The sequence below is a fragment of the Artemia franciscana genome, chromosome 2 (assembly GCF_032884065.1).
Source record: "Artemia franciscana chromosome 2, ASM3288406v1, whole genome shotgun sequence".
NCBI lineage: Eukaryota > Metazoa > Arthropoda > Branchiopoda > Anostraca > Artemiidae > Artemia > Artemia franciscana.
The window spans coordinates 26,725,530-26,746,250 of record NC_088864.1 but is presented as its reverse complement, the minus strand read 5'-3'; the positions used below and the strand labels follow the sequence as shown (position 1 = coordinate 26,746,250).

The 20,721-nt window shown below is 35.7% G+C and overlaps 1 protein-coding gene across 1 annotated transcript in view; it reads right to left on the bottom strand.

The window, feature by feature from the left end:
- LOC136039408 (glutamate receptor ionotropic, kainate 2-like) overlaps positions 1-20,721 on the bottom strand; it is a gene marked incomplete in the record, with an annotated part of 174,727 nt that overhangs the window by 145,330 nt on the left and 8,676 nt on the right. The window contains 1 exon segment of the mRNA XM_065723135.1: positions 16,857-17,018. Within this exon segment, the coding sequence (XP_065579207.1) occupies positions 16,857-17,018 (162 nt within the window).

Here is a 20,721-nt window from a genome sequence, read left to right as displayed (position 1 = left end):
ATTAACAAAAATCGACAAAATTTTCGACAAAAATCGTATACCTCACTATTTACCTCAGTACTATAATACCTCACTATTTGGCCCAAGGTGCCACAGCCTGTGCCACCAATACTTTTTATAAAAATATATCTTTGGAGGGGGACGGGTACTTCAGTGGATATTACAATGACGGTAAACTCCAAATGCTCTCTTCCCAACTCTACCAGGGTTCGAGAAAATAATGAATAACAAACGTAGAATTATAACTTAGTTTCATTTACCAATGTCAACACCAATGTTTTTTCGCTGAAGTCTAAGCGGGAACTCTACTGACGAAATCTACTCAGGGACTGACTAAAAAACGTATATACAGAAAAAAGGTCAGGTCGCCTCTTTTGCCAGGACGTGACACCGTGGGACAATAAAACCAATGGAACCCAAAAATTGAAGTAATTTTATTCATAATTTATAAACCAATGGCAACATTTATCTAGCCATTGAGACGACTAAAATATAACTTCAATACAACCTGTTTATTTCTTCTAGCAAGATTCTTGCTTTTAAACCGCCATTGAAAACAGGCTAGCCTCAGCGAGAATTTATCATGCGAACAGAAATTATATTACAGGTAAATAAATATATGTATTAGAGAAAATTTTCATTTATCTGATAATAAGGGGCACGGGCCCCAGCAGTTTCATCATATAGTTTTACTAAATATCCGGTTTATGGTTGTAACCAACGATTATGGCATAATTCATCATCTTGCGAATGAAAATGTTGTTTTTGCAAAAACAAAAAGAAATTCAGTTTTAACACTTGTTTTGGCCCTTACAAAAGACAATAGATATAGCAATTCGCTTTAAAATGAGCCCTTAAATAGTTCTCTATGATGCTCCAATAACGCATTCGCAGTGGAGAAGGAAAAAATGAAGAAAGAGGACATATCAGTATTATCCATGCAAAAAAGTGATTTTCTTGTTGTCTAAGCCAGGGGGCCGTAGGCTTCCTGTAAAGAGTTTTTTTTCACGGTGAGTCCAACAGTGCGCTTTTTGCTTCAATTCGACGCCGGTTTTCAGGCGTTTCAGGCTATATTTTGGAAATTTCCATAAATTTATTTTCGAAATGACATTTTACTATTAAGACTAATCGAGATAATAGTTACCATTCCTGAATATACTAGAAATGGCAGTTTTTTCTCAGTTGCCAGTTTGTTTGACCCTTTTTTGATATTTATTTTAACCATGAGCCATGGTTTATCCTTTATTAGGTTGTAGCAACAAAACATAGAAAGAAGCTTAATCGTTTGGAAATCAGAAGTTCTAGTTCCCTTTTTAAGAGTTAAAACTGATTGGAAGGCAGCAACACCCCCCCCCCGACCACACTATTTTTACACCAATTACATCCCATTAAAATTTTGAGATAGTCATTTTGTTCAAAATGGTCCGAAGGTTTGATAACTATTTATCAGGAGTTGACCCCCCCCCCTCCTGCCCCACGCCAAGGGCTGTAAGTTATGCAAGTTGCCCATTGTTAACATATAGGGTTTTCATAATAGGGGTGGTTTAATAAACTTTGGAATGGGCTCATTCGTTTGAAAATCAAAAGCTCTTTTTAAGAGTAAAAAGGAATCAGAGGGCAACCAGCGCCCCAACCCTTTTTCTCAAACGCACCACACCAAAAATCTGAAATAGTCATTTTGTTGAAAATAATCTTAAGGTCAAATAACTATGCCTCTGGGACTGACACCCTCTCCCCTTAGTCACCGGGGCAAGGGTGTAAGTTCTTCAAGTTGTCCATTGTTAGCAGATAAGGATTTTTTATTGGAAAAGAGGGTATGTTTGATCCTGGGTCTTCAAAAAGGCTTAGGGTATTAAGGTGAAACCTTAAGGAAATGTCAGAGGGATGCCGAACAGAATCAAAACACAATATATGCTTGCTGGTTGTGGAAACAGAATATCAACAATACTTAAGGAACAGCTGGGGGTACTAAGTTAAATTTTTCAAGGTATATTGAAAAGATGTTGAAGAGAGAATGGAGGGCAGTTACCCCTCCCCCCACCTTCTAGCCAATTTTAGGTTACCATTCTGCTCAACACTGATCGAAATTATTAAATTGCCATTTTATTCAACCCAGTCAAAAAGTCTAGAGGCTGTACCTCTAGGGATGCCTTGCCCCCATAGCCCCAGAGCAAAAAATTGTAAATTAAAAAATTTGCCTATTGTTTATATGCAGGATTTATGATCAGCAAAAGGAGGAATATAGAGGTTTTGAGAGTTCAGGGTAGAAACATGAGTTTGAAAATTAATGTCAAGAAGACTAAGTCGCTAAGACTGGGGATAAATGAGACCGAATTGGTGATTTTGGGTAACGAGAAGGTCGATCAAGTGGATAGCTTCACTTACCTAGGCAATATTATTAGTAAAGACGGTGGGTGTAGTAAAGATGTTAAAGGTAGAATAGCCAAGGCTCAGGGTAAGTTTTCAAAGTTGGAATTAGTTTTGAAGGATAGGAAGATAAGTCTGCAAACCAAGATTAGAATATTGGAAGCCACAGTGATGGCAGTGGTCAATTATGGTACAAAAGCGAGGGTGCCCCCAAAAACAAAAGAGGAGTTGCTAGTTGTTTTCCAGATAAATTGCCTACAGGTTGTTTCAGATACCGGACTGACTGATCGTTTCTCAAATAGTAAGCTGTACGAAAAATGTGATTCAATCTTGCTATCTAGGGCTATAATGAGAGAAAGGATGAGATGGCTAGGACACGTTCTGTGAATGAAGGATGACAGATTGACAAAGATCATCCTTGTCAGCCAACGGTCTAGGGCCAAACAACAAGCGTCTACAAATGTGGCCGTAGGATATCGTAAGGAAAGATTTAAGTGAAATGTGAACTACTTGGGATGCTGTAAAGAGGAAGAAGGTTTTGAATAGATTGGAATGGAGGAGGAGCTTCAGTGGCTAGGTGCTGCAGTGAATTATCATTAGTATTATTATTATTAGTAGTAGTACTGCTGATCTCATGCAATCACAAATAAAACTACAATCTTTCTTTTGGAGAAAAAAAATCCTCATTTTTGTAGATAGGAGCTTAAAACATATGCAAAGGGATTCTCTGATATTTTGAATTTAATGATATGTTGATGTGAGATTACTCATATTTTTTTCGGTTATTCCACCTTTTTCTAAAATCTGACAAAGTTTCTCTACCTTGTACCTTTTGATGAACAATTTTAATGTATTAACTGTTATCAAAAACGGCCCATTTTTTAGGGTCAAGGATACTATTAGCCGGAGTTGCTCTTTACACTTCGTTAACAATTTTACTCATTGATCTTGGACAATTGGAAAAGAATAAAAATAATTCTTGTGCCTATATTACCTTGGATAAAAACTAAAGCTTCTAGAACTTGTTTTCCAATACTGTAACAAACATACATACTCGCTAAGTACCGTAGTACTCCTTAAAAAAGAGAGACAATTTTCATCTCTTAAATTCAAGCTCAATCTGAAGATAAAAAAAAAGGTCTCAGGAAAATATATTGTTTGGTCTCACAGGAAATTTTATTATAAACCATTTTCACTACTAGTCCGGGAATCATTTTTCCGTGTGCGTGGAAACGCCAAAAGGAAATTATGAATGAAATGAACTTCTCTAGGTGTGTACTTGAAGATTTGAAGGATATTAAAAACTGAGTGTCTCTGTTGAAGAAGTGTTATTCGGGAACTCCGTTCATAGCACTTATTTGTTTATAAAATCGTTATATCCTGGTTCAGAAGAGACATTTTTTTTTTTGACGTAAATCAGTAGATGCCTAGAAATAAAACTTTTTTAATACTGCTCTCTTAAAGAACACGTAATGAGTCTAAATTAGTGAGATTTAGAGAGTCGAAATTAGTGAAATTTTATGTGTGTTTACCAAGTGCCTATAAATAAAGCATGGACACTTGCAGAGAAACAGGATAATCAGAATTTTCTTTTTTTATCCAAAACATCGCAAATTTTGCTGGAAAACTGCGTCAATTGTTTGCCAATACAACTATATTTTTGTGTTTATCATAAAAATATGGATAAAAACATCTTACTAGAAGTTTATCTTAGCAGTCTTAAAATTGAAATTTATTGAGAAATGCTATAAATTAAAGTTCATGCAAAAAAATTGATCAATAAAAATGCCAAAATAAGATGAAAGTAGAATTCACTTATAATAATAATAATTTATTTATCACCCGCTTTACAAAACAGAGGTTAAGTGGAGTAAATACAAATGAAAAACAGCAAAAGAAAAACAAGAAATGAAGTTAATCACATACAGAAAGAAGACGGATAAGGCGATGAAAACACCCTAGCCTATAAAGTGCTTCAATAGCTAGCTTGGCTTTTCGAACGCAGCGATAATATCTGTCGCATAATACTTTTTAACCAGTTTTGTATCAAACAGTTCGTGGAAACGAACTGTAGTAAGGAGCGACCCGGCTCAATAGTAACCGAAACTCTAAAAAATGGAATTTTGATACCAATAGTTACACCAAGAAAATCGAATTTTAATGCTGATTTTAAATATATAACTTCCATCAAGATTAGTCTTACCTATCAAAAGTTACGAGCCTGAGAAAATTTGCCACATTTTAGAAAACAGGGGAAAACATCCCCTAAAAGTCATACAATCTTAACGAAAATCACACCATCAGATACAGCGTATCAGAGAACCTTATTGTAGAAGTTTCAAGCTCCTATCTAAAAAAATGTGAAATTTCGCATTTTTTGCCAGAAGACAAATCACGGATGCGTGTTTATTTGTTTTTTTTTTTGTTTTTTTTTTCCAAGGGTGATCGTATCGACCCAGTGGTCCTAGAATGTCGCAAGAGGGCTCATTCTAACGGAAATTAAAAGTTCTAGTGCCCTTTTTAAGTTACCAAAAAAATTGGAGGGCACCTAGGCCCCCTCCCACGCTCATTTTTCCCCAAAGTCACCGGATCAAAATTCTGAGATAGCCATTTTATTCACCATAGTCGAAAAACCAAATAACTATGTCTTTGGGGACGACTTACTCCCCCGCAGTCCCTTGGGAGGGGTTGCAAGTTACAAACTTTGACCTGTGTTTACAAATAGTAATGGTTACTGGGAAGTGTACAGACACTTTCAGGGAGATTTTTTTTGGTTTAGGGGGGTAGAGTTGAGGGGGGGGGGTACGTGGGAAGATATTTCCATTGAAAAACTTCTCATGAGGGAAGAGAATTTCAATGAAGGATTTTTTTTAGCATTTTTAAAAAAAATGAAAAGTTTTTTTTACTGAAAGGGAGGAGCAGCATTAAAACTTAAAACGAGCAGAAATTATTGCGCATATGAGGGGTTTACCTCCTTGTAATACCTTGCTCTTTACGCTAAAGTAATTTCAACTATTTATTCTACGGCCTTTGTGATTCAAGGGTCGTTTTTAAGGAATTGGGACAGAATTTAAGCTTTAGTGTAAAGAGCGAGGTATTGACGAGGGGTGAACTCCCCATATACGCAATAGAAACATACGAATATAGAAGTTCGTTACGTAAGTTAACTCGTAAATTACGTATATTTTTTACTAATGAAAATGTTCGTAAAAAAATTAAAAGTTCTAGGTGCCGTTTATAGTAATCGAAAAATTGGAGGGCAACTAGGCTTCCTCCCTCTCTCCTTTTTTCTCAAAATCTTCCGATTAAAACTATGAGAAAGCCATTTAGCCAAAAAAAATTAATATGCAAATTTCGTTTTAATTATTTATGTGCGGAGAGCCAAGATCAAAACATGCATTAATTAAAAAACGTCCAGAAATTAAATAAAAAAACAAGTTTTTTTAAATGAAAGTAAGGAGCGACATTAAAACTTAAAACGAACAGAAATTACTCCGTATATGAAAGGGGCTTTTCCTCCTCAACGCACCGCTCTTTACGCTAAAGTTTTTTACTGTTTTAAGAAGTAGAGTTAAGAGAAAGAGTCAAACTTTAGAGTAAAGAGCGGTTAGCGTAAAACCAAACTGATTATCATCATTTAGAGCAAGCTTAGTGATACAAGGTAGTAGGAAGTATTCAAAAAGCTTGCTAGGAGCACATGCTACCGTTATGGGCCTATAAGAACTGCAAGAAACCGGGTCTTTCCCTTTATTTAGAAGTGACATGACACTACCGCATAAGAACCAATTGGCCACACACGAACTACTAAAACACATTTGAAAAAACAATTGGAGATGATATACCAGTTCAAATGAATTAGGACAAGATTTGAAACACTAATACCACCAAGATCCAAAGGTTTTGATTTTAAACCCTTAACACCTTTAATAATAGCCGACTTTTTAACTGGAATCACATGTCTCTGACATAACTGTGACGGCAAATTTTTCTTGAGCTAACGTGAGAAATGCTTATGCACTGCATAATTAACTTTCAAAAATATTTTTAAATAACGTTGGATCCAAGATGGACAAGGTATAATATCACTAGAACTTGTATCTAGAAACTTGGCAGAATTTATCACTTTTCGCCACTCACTATTACTTCTCGGAAAAGTTTCATTCATGAACAGTGCGAAGATGGCGCTTATATTCGAGTTTCGTCTTTTTGTTTTAGATCAAACACAGTAGCCTGAGATGGTTGACCACAGGCAGACCAGATTCTTAACCTGAATTTGACCTTATTCTTGACTTTTTTTCAGCACAGAATCACACTTCCTGATTGGTTTTGGGTATTCCGCCTGACACGGATCAGCGGGACGGCCACATCTGTGGCCGAATGTCACGATAATAGCGATTCAAATCAGCACAAGCATTGTCAATAGTGGGGTACGTCTTTGTGCAAAGAAGATGGAAAGGGACTTGTACCATGGACAGTAGAGCTCCAAGTGTAGCAAGGTAAAGAGGCATGTTCGTACTAGACCAATCTCGTTTTTCAAACCACTTATGCGACAGTGATGAATGGACCGAGTATACGTCAGAAGTAACCGTAATATCGAAATACAGAGGTAAATGATCATAATCTCTCTCATCTTCATCGACATGTACTGCTGAAGTTTGTAATGAAGGAGAGCAGATACAGTGGTCCAAATTTGAGACAGAACCACTACAGTGGATATATGTAAAACTGAGATCTTTCGTTAGGACCTTAAATTCTGAGGAGAGACACTGAAAAAACGCTTCCTTACGTGTCGAGGAAACGCTAATGTCACAGTTTAGGTCGCCTAACTTGTATCCCAGACGCTCAATACCAGATATGAGAGTCTTTTATTTATTGCAGGCATTCGCATAATTGGAAAAGGAAGAAACAGATCTTCTATCATGCAGCAAACAGAAGTTGATTAAGATCATGTCTGCAAGCCGGACTGAAGGATAGTGTTAAGAGGATTGGTAGCAGCTAGAAGACAAATAGCTAGGCGAAGATCGCTTAATTGTACAGGCAAGACGCCAGAAGGCCTGCCTCAGATACGACGGGCATTTGTGCTGAAAACAGCATGTTATGAACTTCTCCATAGAAAGTTTACACTGCAGCTTGGGAGCAGGTGTTCTTGTAAGAGAACAAAATCATGATTAGCTAGTTTATCATCAAGGCTTAACACTTTATTCTTTGTCCCATTGATGTTGGAAGAGCACACTGAGACTTTATACTCATTCATGATTGCAAGCGAGAAGGCTGCGGAACTTTGGAATTAGCAAGAGCCTTTAGCCTGGAGCAACGCAAACTGTAAGCAACATGATCTCCACTACAATTTGCACACTTGAGGGTGTCACTGGAGCTCATATGGGGGCCAGAGTACCGTGAGTATTTGTAGTTTTGATCGGGACAGTTTGCAGCAAGGTGGTCAGGAAATTGACATTTCCTGCAACACCTAGGAATTTGCCGATATTCATACACTCGTAACAGTTCATAGTCTATCTTCAGTCAAGATTTAAGGGTCGAGGAAAGAGAAATTTCGTCTTCGAACGTAATTTTCACACAATTTGAGCTCCCGATTCTCGTAGTGTCTCGAACACCCCGACAAGCTTTGAGAGGCGCAAATCAAGATCTTGTGCAACGCCTTTCATTGTACCAAAATACTTTTTATCCACCATTTTCGCTTTAAAATCACGAAAAACTGAGCGTGCAGATTTGCAAAAATCAGCAGCGGCACCGCTATCTATCTTCACAATCAATTTATCACCAGAGGCGCGCACAGTATCAATGTAGGCTACTCGTGACCAGAAATAGAGTCAATTCTTTCCTTCCGCTTGGATGCATTATCGAGATCACGCGGTTCATTCGCGATAATAACAGTGGCTTTGCTTATATCACTGCCAGTGTCACTGCTCGGGAGGCTGGGGAAATTCAGATCGTAAGTTGACATTTTCTCATTATCGTGCGAAAGAGTCTGTTGAATTTCCTTAAGCTTAGAAGCTATCCTGGAGTAAGCAAGTGTTGGAATACAGGGAACTTCGGTTGGGGAACGGATAACAAAGACAGGCATGTCTTCGGAAGCACTCTGATTATGAAGAAGTTCTAACATGTCTTTGAAATGATTTAGGGCTGCGTTTAAACAAGTGCGCCTTGGCTAGGGCTTGGTCAATTTCGGCAGCAAGTCCCACAGGATTTTCTTTGATTTGGCAATATCACTTGACTCGAAAAGTTCGACAGCAAATTTTAAAATCATTGCAGCTTCGACACCTTTTTCATTATTGTACTGGAGAAAGTTCAGAACCGGGGCATAAACAAAGCATTCGAATCCGAATCAGAGTCCATTTTCATGCAAAAAGTCTGTTAATCCAATTCCAAGTCAGAAACATAAATCAGGGCAAAACACGTCTTAACTGCACGAGAGCTGAATGGTAGTTGGCTAAATTTCAGAAGCTCGAAATGCCAGTAAGCGAGGGAAGCGTAGGCTTCTGCTATCTATTCCCCGCAATGTAAGGGAGATACCACTCCCGGCAGGTACGACGAAGCTCGCTACAAAAAAACTCCCCTCTTCTGATCGCTTATTAGTAAAAATTTGCAAAAATAATTAATGAGTCTAAATGATTCGATAACTATTACCATAGGATTATCTCTCACTTATTGAAATGCTGAATAATAATTTTACTCCGGTCATGAACTTTAATCCTTTGCCAGGTACTGCAAAATCTAACTAGCTTCGCAGGGATTAAAATTCACTGAAAAGGCTTACTGGTTTGATAATTAATGATACCCAATTCTAGACAGATGTTTTCACCTTGAACTCCGAATCAATACACAAAATTATGTGAGGAAACATAATAATAAATAGCAAATAATAATAAATAGCTAATAATAGTAATAATAGCAAATAGCAATAGTAATAATAGTAAATAGCAAAATAATAATGATAATTATAATTCAAATAGCAAATAATATTAATGAATAGCAAAACTCAATAAATAGCAAACATAAGACCACACGAACCTAAGCCTAAGGATAAAACTTTTGAACTTACAGGGGTTCCTTTCTAACAATGGTGCATTATGGGCTTCAATGCACAATTGTTGTTTCCTTTACCCGGGTCCCCTTTCCGTGTTGCGAGGGCTATAACTTATGCAAGTTGCCCGTTGTTTAAATGTACGCTTTGTTATCGGAAGGGAATCTACAAAAAGGCTAAGGGTTTAAATGTGAAACTTCCAAGAAATATTCAGGGGGATGCTGAACTAAATAAAAACACTCTTTGCGTAAGTAAGTTGCCAAAAGAGTGCATCAGCAATGTCCCACCAATGGCTGATGTTATTCAGTTGAAACTTCCAGGACATGTTAAAGATGGACTAACCAAGAAACTATGTGCATCTAGGTTGTCAAAAGGGCATATCTGGAATATATCAGGAATGACCAAGGGTATAAAATTGAAACTTGAACGGCATAATGAGGATGGCATAATACGACGGCATAATAACAGAATCAAAAGACACATATGCAGTAAAATAAAAGATATCTCTTCCCGATCAGCATATCTCACGAGCGAAAGGGATTATAAAGTAGAAACTTACAGGGAATGTTGAGGGGGATATTGAGCTAACCAAAGACGCTATGTGCACATAGGTTATTAAAATGGCAGGTCTAAAATATCTCAGAAACTGCCAAGAGTATTAAGTTAAAACTTCTTGGTAATGTTGGGGGAATGTTCAACTAGATAAAAAGACACCATATGCATTCATGATGTCAAAAGAGCGTATCTGCAACCTATAATGTAAGGTTAAGCGTATAGATTAATGCCTAAACAGATCAAGCTGAAACTGTCTGTAAATATTGGACAGGGAGATTAAGAGGATTCTAGATTCTAACTTGGGGGACCAAGAGGGGCTCACCAAGGTAAAGAAATTTTTAATTAAATATTCAGAACCAAGGGAGCCTCAAATTGAAACAAACGTGATTGCATTGATCCTTGACGTGCTATTTTTTATTATTATTTTTTTTTTAATAACAACAGGTCAAAACTGTTGCAATAAGTGAGCTTGAAATGTATTTGTTCAAAAAACTATTTAAAACTATAGACAACACAATAAGATTCTCACAACGCAATGACCGATCAATATCAGTCTAAATTCAATGTTGTAACATGATGCTGGTGAGAATTGCTTCAACTCTGTAGAAGCCCAGAAATAATACAGATTTTCAATCCACTTATCTGAATAATATCCCTCACACCCATAAATCCGAAGTTCTATAGTACAGATTAAAATTTGTTGACAAAATTTTAACCAAAATATAAGAGCAAGCCAAAAAGAGGATTATTAAAGAAAAAAGCGAAAGGACATCGCAACTGTTCCGTTTTATAACAAATCAAAAATATGTCAATTAAAAACGAAGTGCAAACAATAAAAAAGCTTTTTATTCCAAAGATATTTTCAGAGAAAAGTAAAGACCTACGTTAAACCAGGAATAAAGTAAATAATAATTCAAGCTCAAAACTTCCACACATCGCTATCAATAAATAAGTGAAACCCAAGATGAACAAAAATTACAATAAACAATCAAGGCAAACTTAAAGCGAATATAAACTACCACCGAAGGAAGTATGGCTAATGTTCCCTAAGCTTTCTAAAGACCAGAACGTCTTTGCGCTTTACTGGAAACAAAATAGATTTTAAACGTTTTCTCTTATGTAGCGTTAATAAACCCAAAATTGCTGACGCTTTCAGGAATTAATGTCAATAAATATTAAGCTATCTTATTTATATTCACTAGTACGATTTAGTAATCTTGTTTATTATGGTGATTTCTTTCTTCTTTTTTGACCCTATGACAAAAATTTGTTTTCAATAGATCCCAAATGATCTTCGAGGCTTTAGAAGGCTTGGGGGCGTTAGTCCTACCGCTGTTTATGGTAGTTTCTGTTCCTTTTGAGTTTTGTTCGACTATTCATTATAATTTTTGTTCGTTTTGGGTCTCATTTGTTCATTGATAGTTGAAGTATGAATTGTTATTGTATAATTATTATTGTATAAATATACATGAATATTAATATGGTTTGATTTAGTTCTTTATTTTTCTTTGAAAAACTTCTTTAGTGGAAAAATCTTTTTTGATTAGTTTGAATAAGGGTTTTTAGGTAAGAGCTTTGCGTTTGGGGGCAATTGGGTCGTGGGAATTAAACCAATGCTATTTTTCATGAATGTCATTCTATAAATAGATTAAATGAAAAAAAAAACGTTTTTTCAACTGAAAGTAAGGGGCAAAAATAAAACTTAAGGCGAAGAGAAATTATCAAGTATATGAGGCGGGTCGCCCTCTCGTCAATACCTCGCTCTTTACGCTAAACTTCAAATTTTGTCCCAATTCTGTAAGAATGGCTCCTGAATCACAATGGCCGTTTAATAAGAATAAATAGCTCTTTTAAAAGTGTGAAAAAAAAACTTTAGCATAAAGAGTGAGGTATTGACGAGGGTTTAAGTGTTCGCTTTAAGTTTTAATGTTGCTTCTTACTTTCAGTTGAAAAAACTTGCTTTTTTATTTAATTTCTGATCGTTTTTCAAATAACACTGGTAAATCCAGCTCTCCTCCATGGAAAATTCCCTTCCCCCGTGAAAAATTCCTCCACGCAAAGACCCTCCCATGCAACACCCCGGCTAACTGCTCTCCGATATTTTTAGTCACTTAAAGAGGCATTAGAACTTTGGATTTCCGATCAAATGAGTCCTCTCCCAATCTTCTAGGATTACAGATTTAATATGATCAACCCAGGGGAAAAAAAAACAGAAAAAAAACAAATAAACACGCATCAGTGATCTTTCTTCTGGCAAAAAATTTAAAATTCTACATTTTTTAAATAGAGGCTTGAAACCTCAACAGCCTTCTCTGGTATGCTGAATATGATGTAGTGATTTTCATTAAGATCTCTTGATGTTTCGGGAGTTTCCCCTTTTTTCAAAAATTGAGCAAATTTTCTCAGGCTCGTAACTTTTGATGGGTTCCATTAAATTTTATGGATTTTACATATTTTGAATAAGCATAAAAATTTGATTCTCTTAATTTATCTATCAAACAGTTCGTGGTAACGAACTGTAGTAAGGAGCGACCCGGCTCAATAGTAACCCAAACTCTAAAAAATTGAATTTTGATATCAATAGCTACATCAAAAGAATTGCATTTTAATGCTGATTTTAAATATATAAGTTTCATCAAGTTTAGTTTTACCCATCAAAAGTTACGAGCCTGAGAAAATTTGCTTTATTTAAGAAAATAGGGGGAAACACCCCCTAAAAGTCATAGAATCTTAAGGAAAATCACACCATCAGATTCAGCGTATCAGAGAACCCTACTGTAGAAGTTTCAAGCTCCTATCTACTAAAATGTGGAATTTTGTATTTTTTGCCAGAAGACAAATCACGGGTGCGTGTTTATTTGTTTGTTTGTTTTTTGTTTTTTTTTTTCCCAGGGTCATCGTATCGACCAAGTGGTCCTAGAATGTCGCAAGAGGGCTCATTCTAACGGAAATGAAAAGTTCTAGTGCCCTTTTTAAGGACCAAAAAAATTGGAGGGCATCTAGGCCCCCTCCCACGCTCATTTTTTTCCCAAAGTCAACGGATCAAAATTTTGAGATAGCCATTTTGTTCAGCATAGTCGAAAACCATAATAACTATGTATTTGGGGATGATTTACTCCCCTACAATCCCCGGGGGAGGGGCTGCAAGTTACAAATTTTAACCAGTGTTTACATATAGTAATGGTTATCCCCGTTGTAGTTGTGTCCCTGTGTCCCGGTCGTTATTTATGTTCCCTGTGTCCCGGTCGTCATTTGTATCCCGGTGTACCGGTCTGTATATACATTCGTTTTTTAGTTTTGTTTTTCTCCTTTATTTTTTTCCTTTTTTTTCTTTTTTAGTTTATTTAGATTTTTAGATTTTTTAGTTTTTTTATTAGTTTTTAGTTTTTTTTTCTTTTTAGTTTTTTTGTAGTTTTTACCTTCTTTTTAGTTTTGTTAATTTTTTTTTTTACTTGTGTCCTGGTCGTCATTTATACTCCCTGTGTCCCGGTGCTTTGTTGATTGCTAATCGAACATTCCTTTTGTCCTGGTCGCTTTCTCTTTGAGTGTCGTCATTTATTTTTTCTTTTTTAGTTCTTTTAGTTTTTACCTTTTTTAGTTTTTTTTTAGTTTTTAGTTTTTTTAGTTTTTTACCTTTTTTTAGTTTTTTTAGTTTTTTAGCTTTTTTAACATTCCTTTTGTCCTGGTCGCTTTCTCTTTGAGTGTCGTCATTTATTAGTTTTTTCCTTTTTTTTTTAGTTTTTTATTGGTTTTTACCTTTATTTTAGCTTATTTTTCAGTTTTTTCCTTTTTTTAGTTTTTTTTTATTTTTTATTTTTTTTAGTTTTTTACCTTTTTTTAGTTTTTTTAGTTTTTTTAGTTTTTTAGCTTTTTTACTTTTTTTATTAGTTTTTAGTTTTTTTTTGTAGTTTTTGCCTTTTTTTAGTTTTTTCAGTTTTTTTTTAGTTTTTTATTGGTTTTTACCTTTATAGTTTTTTTAGTTTTTTAGCTTTTTTATTTTTTTTATTAGTTTTTAGTTTTTTTTGTAGTTTTTGCCTTTTTTTTAGTTTTTTCAGTTTTGACGTCACCTAATCCAGTTTTTTCAGGTGACGTCACCTGACACATCCATCCATCCATCCACAGACAGACAACTTATTTTTATATATATAGATTTATCAAGGCTCTGTTACTTGTAGTCTCAGTTGCTATTGAGCCACATCGCTCCTTACTTACAGTTCGTCACCACGAACTGTTTGACACCACGGATGTGTCAGCTGGGTTAATGATGAAAGCTTGAAACACTACCAGTTTCGGGAAAAATTCCTTACTATCAAGCTGATGCATGAGTGCACACGTCTGGCGTCTCCATGGCAAAATTTTATTAATTAGGATACGAGATGGTTCTATATCCACCATGTATCCCAGATTCGGCCTCGAGTAGTTTTTCTTGTTTCTGAATGTGAATATAAAATCGACCGACGGAAGGCGGCTTAGGTCCAAGACTCTAGCGTCTATTGTAGTAACGCCTATTCTGAAGGATAGAAAATATTTTCGGAGAAGTTCCAAAAATTAGATAAACATTAAATTGTTGAAAACAAAATGAACATTATCCGAAGTTATTGCTTCCAAACATTTTGTGTTGACAAACTGACAGTAAAGAGCGGCCCTTGCTAATAGTTAACGAAACTCTTATTTTGAAAACAATATATCACTCTGAATTATTTGTCTTTTTTTTATGTTTGGTAAATGACGACTTATACTTACTGACGACACAACTGCCTGTCCATGGATTATTCTTTATGGTTGATTGTGTATGCCTATGCTGTTTGACCTATGTGATTGTATGGATGAGTAGGGTTAAGGCCTCATTCAAGTGCTGATCTATATTAATCACTAATGTAGGAAAACAGTCTTCCTTTTCTCCTTCTTTTTTTTTTCTTTTTTATGTGTTTGTGCTGTTGCACTGGTGATCTCTCTTCTCATTATAAAAAATAAGGCAATTAAACCACTACGACCGTTGCAAGTGCGTTTCATACAGGCTCTTCAACAACTCGGAAAATTTTTTCTAGTCAACTGTTTATTTAAGAATATATAACCAAAAAATATTTGTAGAAAATTTTCTAACCAAGAGTGAGGCTATTGAATACCAGGGTCTTGGGTATTAGTTTGTCTGAAATACATAGCAATATAATACAAGCATATACTTCCCTACATGCATAGAAGGAATCAGGAAAATAGAAGGAAAACAGGTAAGGAGAAATCCTACGTAATAGGGCTAGGAAACACATTTGTAAGTTCCTATGAAAACCAGAAGTCGTTTCCCACGATCCATTTTATACTTCCCATTTTCTTTGTGCTAAATTCTGTAGATTGTCAGCAATGCATCGATAAATCTCATAAGAAAGATTGCGCGCGGAGCAACTGCCTGGGAAAAATACATTGTTCACTTAGCTACACTTTCAGTGTAATCTACAATTTTTTATTAAATATAAACTTACTTACTTAGCCTAAGTAAGAATATGAAGAATCGATAGTGTGTTCCATGGATAGTGGTCTCCTACATTTTCATCTCGTTCCGCTAAAATAAATTGATAGAAAGATAGCATTTTTCCGTTTTTATGCTCGAGATATCTCTTCGAGGCCTCCACCTTCATTGACGTCAAGCCGCAATCGTGGTCTCTGAGTGGTTTTTCACATAAAATTTACCGGTCCACCTGTTTATTGTGATAGTGAAATGCAGAATATAATGTTGGGTCGGGACCCTGACAAATACTCTTTATTAAATTTTCTTTTATCCTAAGTTTTAATTCCCAATCTTCCTACAGTAGTTTTTGCAAAAGAGGCGTTGATTCCAAAGGAAATTTTGGATCTGACACAAGGCTGGTCTTACAGTTGGAGAATAAAGAAAACCTATGCATGCCTAACTCACTTATTACAACTCAAGATCAAATTTATAAGGAAGAAAAGTACTTGTATGATATAGTCCCAACCATATCCATTGACGCATTGTAGACCTTTTTTTTCGTTAGTTTCTTTCAGTTTAGCGTGAGACAAGCAAAGAGAAGTGACAGAATAGATAGGAAATGTATAAGTTGGCCTATATATTTGCACATTACGGGTGAGGGTAAAGTATTTGGAAAATTTGAAGTTAGAAAACAATTCTCCCTTTATAATATGCAGAATAATTGTACCTAACAAACTAGGCATGCAGAACCGCTATAATTTACCTTCACCCCCTTTATGTGCAAATATATAGCCCAAATTTGTTTCTAAAGTATTATACTTTTATCATACTTAGGTATATTTCATTAGCACTGAGCGTCAGAGAAACAGGTTCTACTTAGATGAAGAATATTAGGTCTGGGATACATCATACAAGCAAAACCGTATCCAGGGGGAGCTAGAAGACTTGAACCCTTCCCGCGGAATGTTTGTCCAACTCCTAAAAAACGAAATAAAAATGAATATAAACAAATTTGTTATACCTTTTAAAATTTAATTCCACCATCACCCCCCACCCCCGAGAAATCCTTTTGCAAGCCCCCCTCCATAAAAGTTATCCTGGATACGGCCGTGCAAGCACCGGAAGAAACATGCGTCGTTGCTTTTCTTCTTTGTAAGGGTTCAAAGTAAGACTGTATCCAGAGGGTACGGGATTTGACCTCACCCGTCCTCTTAAATTTTTATCTGACTCTTAAAAACGTAACGAAAATGGATTTAAACAAATTTTTCATGCGTTTTTGAAAAATTTTCATTTTCCCCCCTCCCCCTCCTCACCGAACAAAAATTCTGGATGTGCTCTTGGCTCAAAAGTATGAAATCTGACGTAAATTTATATTTTTATCTTTTTTAGACTCCCAAATAGTAAACATAGTTAAACACTTTCATAAAAAAAAACATTAATAAAAATTACCTTTCTTTGATGTGTGGAAGCTATCTTCGAGCTTTACATATTCAATATCATAATGAATAGAGGAGTTAGGCAATAAATCTGGATCTTTGTTAACTTTGTATACAGCATATTTGAAAGCCAATTCTACGGCACTTCCTTTCTGCTCTTCTAAGAATAATGCCCCTGCGAAATGTAATGACAGCTTAGTTATTAGAAATTACTTGTCGTGATTTGACCAATAAATAGTATGTAGTAGAAAATGGGAAATATGATGGGATATATCACTGCTGTTTACTTTGTCTAACTAAGGTATAGACCAGGCAAAGGAGCTTCTGGCGTTTTCCTTTTGAGCAGAAATAAAAAAATTCAAGATTTTTAGTTTGACTCTTTCTCTTAACTCTACATTTTAAAACAGTAAAAAACTTTAGCGTAAAGAGCGGGGCGTTGAGAAGGAAAAGCCCCTTTCATATACGGAGTAATTTCTTTTTGTTTTAAGTTTTAATGTCGCTCCTTACTTTCATTTAAAAAACTTGTTTTTTTTATTTAATTTCTGAATGTTTTTGAATCAGTGCATGTTTTGATTTTGGCTCTCCGCAGAGGAATAATTAAAACGAAATTTGTATATATTTTTTTTTTGGCTAAATGGCTTTCTCATAATTTTTATCGAATGATTTTGAGAAAAAAAGAATGGGGGAGGAAGCCTAGTTGCCCTCCGATTTACGGTTAATTAAAAAGGCAACTAGAACTTTTAATTTTTTACGAACCTTTTTATAAGTAAAAGATATAAGTAACTTATAAATTAGCTTACGTAAAGAACTTTTGTATTCTCATCTTTTTATTACATATATGAGGGGGTTCGCCCCCTCGTCAGTACCTCGCTCTTTACACTAAAGCTTAAATTTTGTCCCAATTCATTAAGAATGACCCCTGAATCACAAAAGCCGCAGAATAAATAGTTGAAATTACTAAAAATACTTTAGCATAAAGAGCGAGGTATTAGGAGGAGGTGAGCCCCTCATATGGGTAATACATTTCTGTTCGTTTTAAGTTTTAATGCTGCTGCTTACTTCCAGCTGAAAAAAAAAACTTTTTTATATTTATTTTTTCATTGTTTTTTTTAAGTAATGCTAGTAAACCCTGCGCTCCCTTCATGGAAATTTTCTTCCCCCATGACAAATTCCACGATGGAAAGTTCCCCCGGCATATCCCCCTCTTCTCAACCCCTACCTCCAACCAAAAAATCCTCCTGAAAACGCCTGTACACTTCCCAATAACCATTACTATATGTAAACACTGGTCAAAGTTTTGAACTTGTAACCCCTCCCACGGGGACTGTGGGGGAGTAAGTCGTCCCCAAAGACATAGTTATAAGGTTTTTCGGCTACACTGAATAAAATGGCTATCTCAGAATTTTGATCCGTTGACTTTGGGAAAATAATTAGCGTGGGAGGGGGCCTAGGTGCCCTCCAATTTTTTGGTCACTTGAAAAGGGCACTAGAACTTTTCATTGCCGTTAGAATGAGCCCTCTCGCAACATTCTAGGACAAATGGGTCGATACGATCACCCCTGGGAAAAAAAAACAAAAAAACACGCATCCGTGATCTGCCTTCTGGCAAAAAATATAAAATTCCACATTTTTGTAGATAGGAGCTTGAAACTTCTATAGTAGGGTTCTCTGATACGCTGAATCTGATGGTGTGATTTTCGTTAAGATTCTATGACTTTTAGGGGGTGTTTCCTCCTATTTTCTAAAATAACGCAAATTTTCTCAGGCTCGTAACTTTTGATGGGTAAGATTAAACTTAATGAAACTTATATATTTAAAATCAGCATTAAAATGCGATTCTTTTGATGTAGCTATTGGTACCAAAATTCCATTTTTTAGAGTTTTAGTTACTATTGAGCCGGGTCGCTCCTTACTACAGTTCGTTACCACGAACTGTTTGATTACAATGTATAATTGTGAAGTACATCCCACGGTCGAGTGTGCCTTAATACACAAGCAAATATCTATATTTGGGACAGGAGTCTCCCAAAATATACCAGAAAACTTCGTTATCTGGTCAGCATAAAAACCAATACACAAAAAAAATTCTGACTGAAAGTGAAAGGGTCCTAAAAAAAAATACTACAAGCAATTTTTCTTATTCCGTGTAATTCGTCTCCTAATATCATTAATTCTTTCTTCTTTTTATTATCATTTCATTTAGATGTGTAAAAATCTATCAATGAATCAACTTCTGATTCAACTATTGGTTCACTAATTCAAAATACTGCTTCAGCGAGCTAAACAGATTCATAAATTACCAGTGTTTCTTTTTTAAAATTTCATATTAATTTGCGATGTATTAATTACTATATATGTTTATGTACTCAAAGTTACTACTAGCCTCAGTTGGTGGTTCGACAGCTGAAAATGGGCCAGAAAGGAGTTTATCAAACAGTTATTGGTAACAAACTGTAAGTAAGGAGCGATGCACGTCAATTGTAACCGAAACTCTAAGAAACAAGAGTCTTGATAACAATAGATTCATCAAAAGAATCAAATTTCGATACTTATTCAAAATATATAAAATTCATCAAATTTAATGTTATCAATCAAAAGTTACGAGCTTGATAAAATTCGCCCAGTTTTGAAAAAGGGATAAGAACCCCAAGACATCAGGTGGTTTCAACAAAAATAACAGCGTCAGATTCAGCATGCCATAGAGCCTTTCTGCAGGGATTTCAAGCTCCTATGTACAAAAATGTGGAATTTTACATTTTTTGCCGGAAGAAAGATCACGGATGCGTGTTTATTTGTTTGCTTGTTTTTGTTGTTGTTTTTTTTTATCCAGGGGTGATCGTAGAAGATCGGGAGAGGGCTCATTTTATCGGATATAAAAATTTCTATTGCACTTTTTAATTGACCAAAGACATTGGAGGGCAGCTACCCCCCTTCCCACGCTCACTTTTCACCAAAGTTAGGCTATTTTTTAAACATAATCGACAAATCAAATAACTATGTCTTTGAGGATGCTTTGACCCCCTCCCCACAGTCTCGTGGGAAGGGCTGCAAGCTGCGAACTGCCTATTTTTTTACATATAGCCTAGCATTGGTAATTGGGAAGTACACAGACGTTTTTCAGGGAGGACTTGTATGGTGGACGGAGGGGGGTTACGTGTGAGGATCTTTCCATGGAGGATTTTTTTGTAGGGAAGGGAATTTTTCACGGAGGGAGAGCCGGATTTCCCAGCATTACTTAAAAACGATTTGAAATTAAATGAAAAAACTAGTTTTTCAACTGAAAGTAAAGAGCAACATTAAAACTTAAAACAAACAGAAATCATTACGTTGAGGGAGGGTTGCCTCTCCTCAATATCTCTGTCTTTACGCTAAAGTTGTTTTTTTTTTACGCAAATGGCTAAACGGCCTTTATAATTCAGCAGTCATTCTTAAATAACTAGAGCAAAAAATCAAACTATAGCGTAAAGAGCGAGGTATTGAGAAGCGGGACCACCAGCATACGTGTAATAATTTCTGTTCGTTTCGAGTTTTAATGCTGCTCCTCACTTTTAGTTGAAAAACTTGTCTTTTTCATTTAATCACGTAAAGAAACAGAATTGAAATAGACTTAGTTAAAACTAATGTTCCAACTATCTTCTTAGCAAAAGTTTTTGTCAAAGTAAGTCGTAAAACAAAACCTTAAGGCGCATAATTTTTTTTTGTGAAAATATGCCCAAGGAACAATTATAAAACGTTATGAGAAAAGGCTCTGATTTGAAAAGTTCGATGCGAAATTACGCAGTAGCCATTTGAAGATCTGCTTTAACAGGACATGATATCTTCGTATCATAGCTTACAATGCGGACCCTTATCTTTCGTGAAATCATATTCCAGCCTGA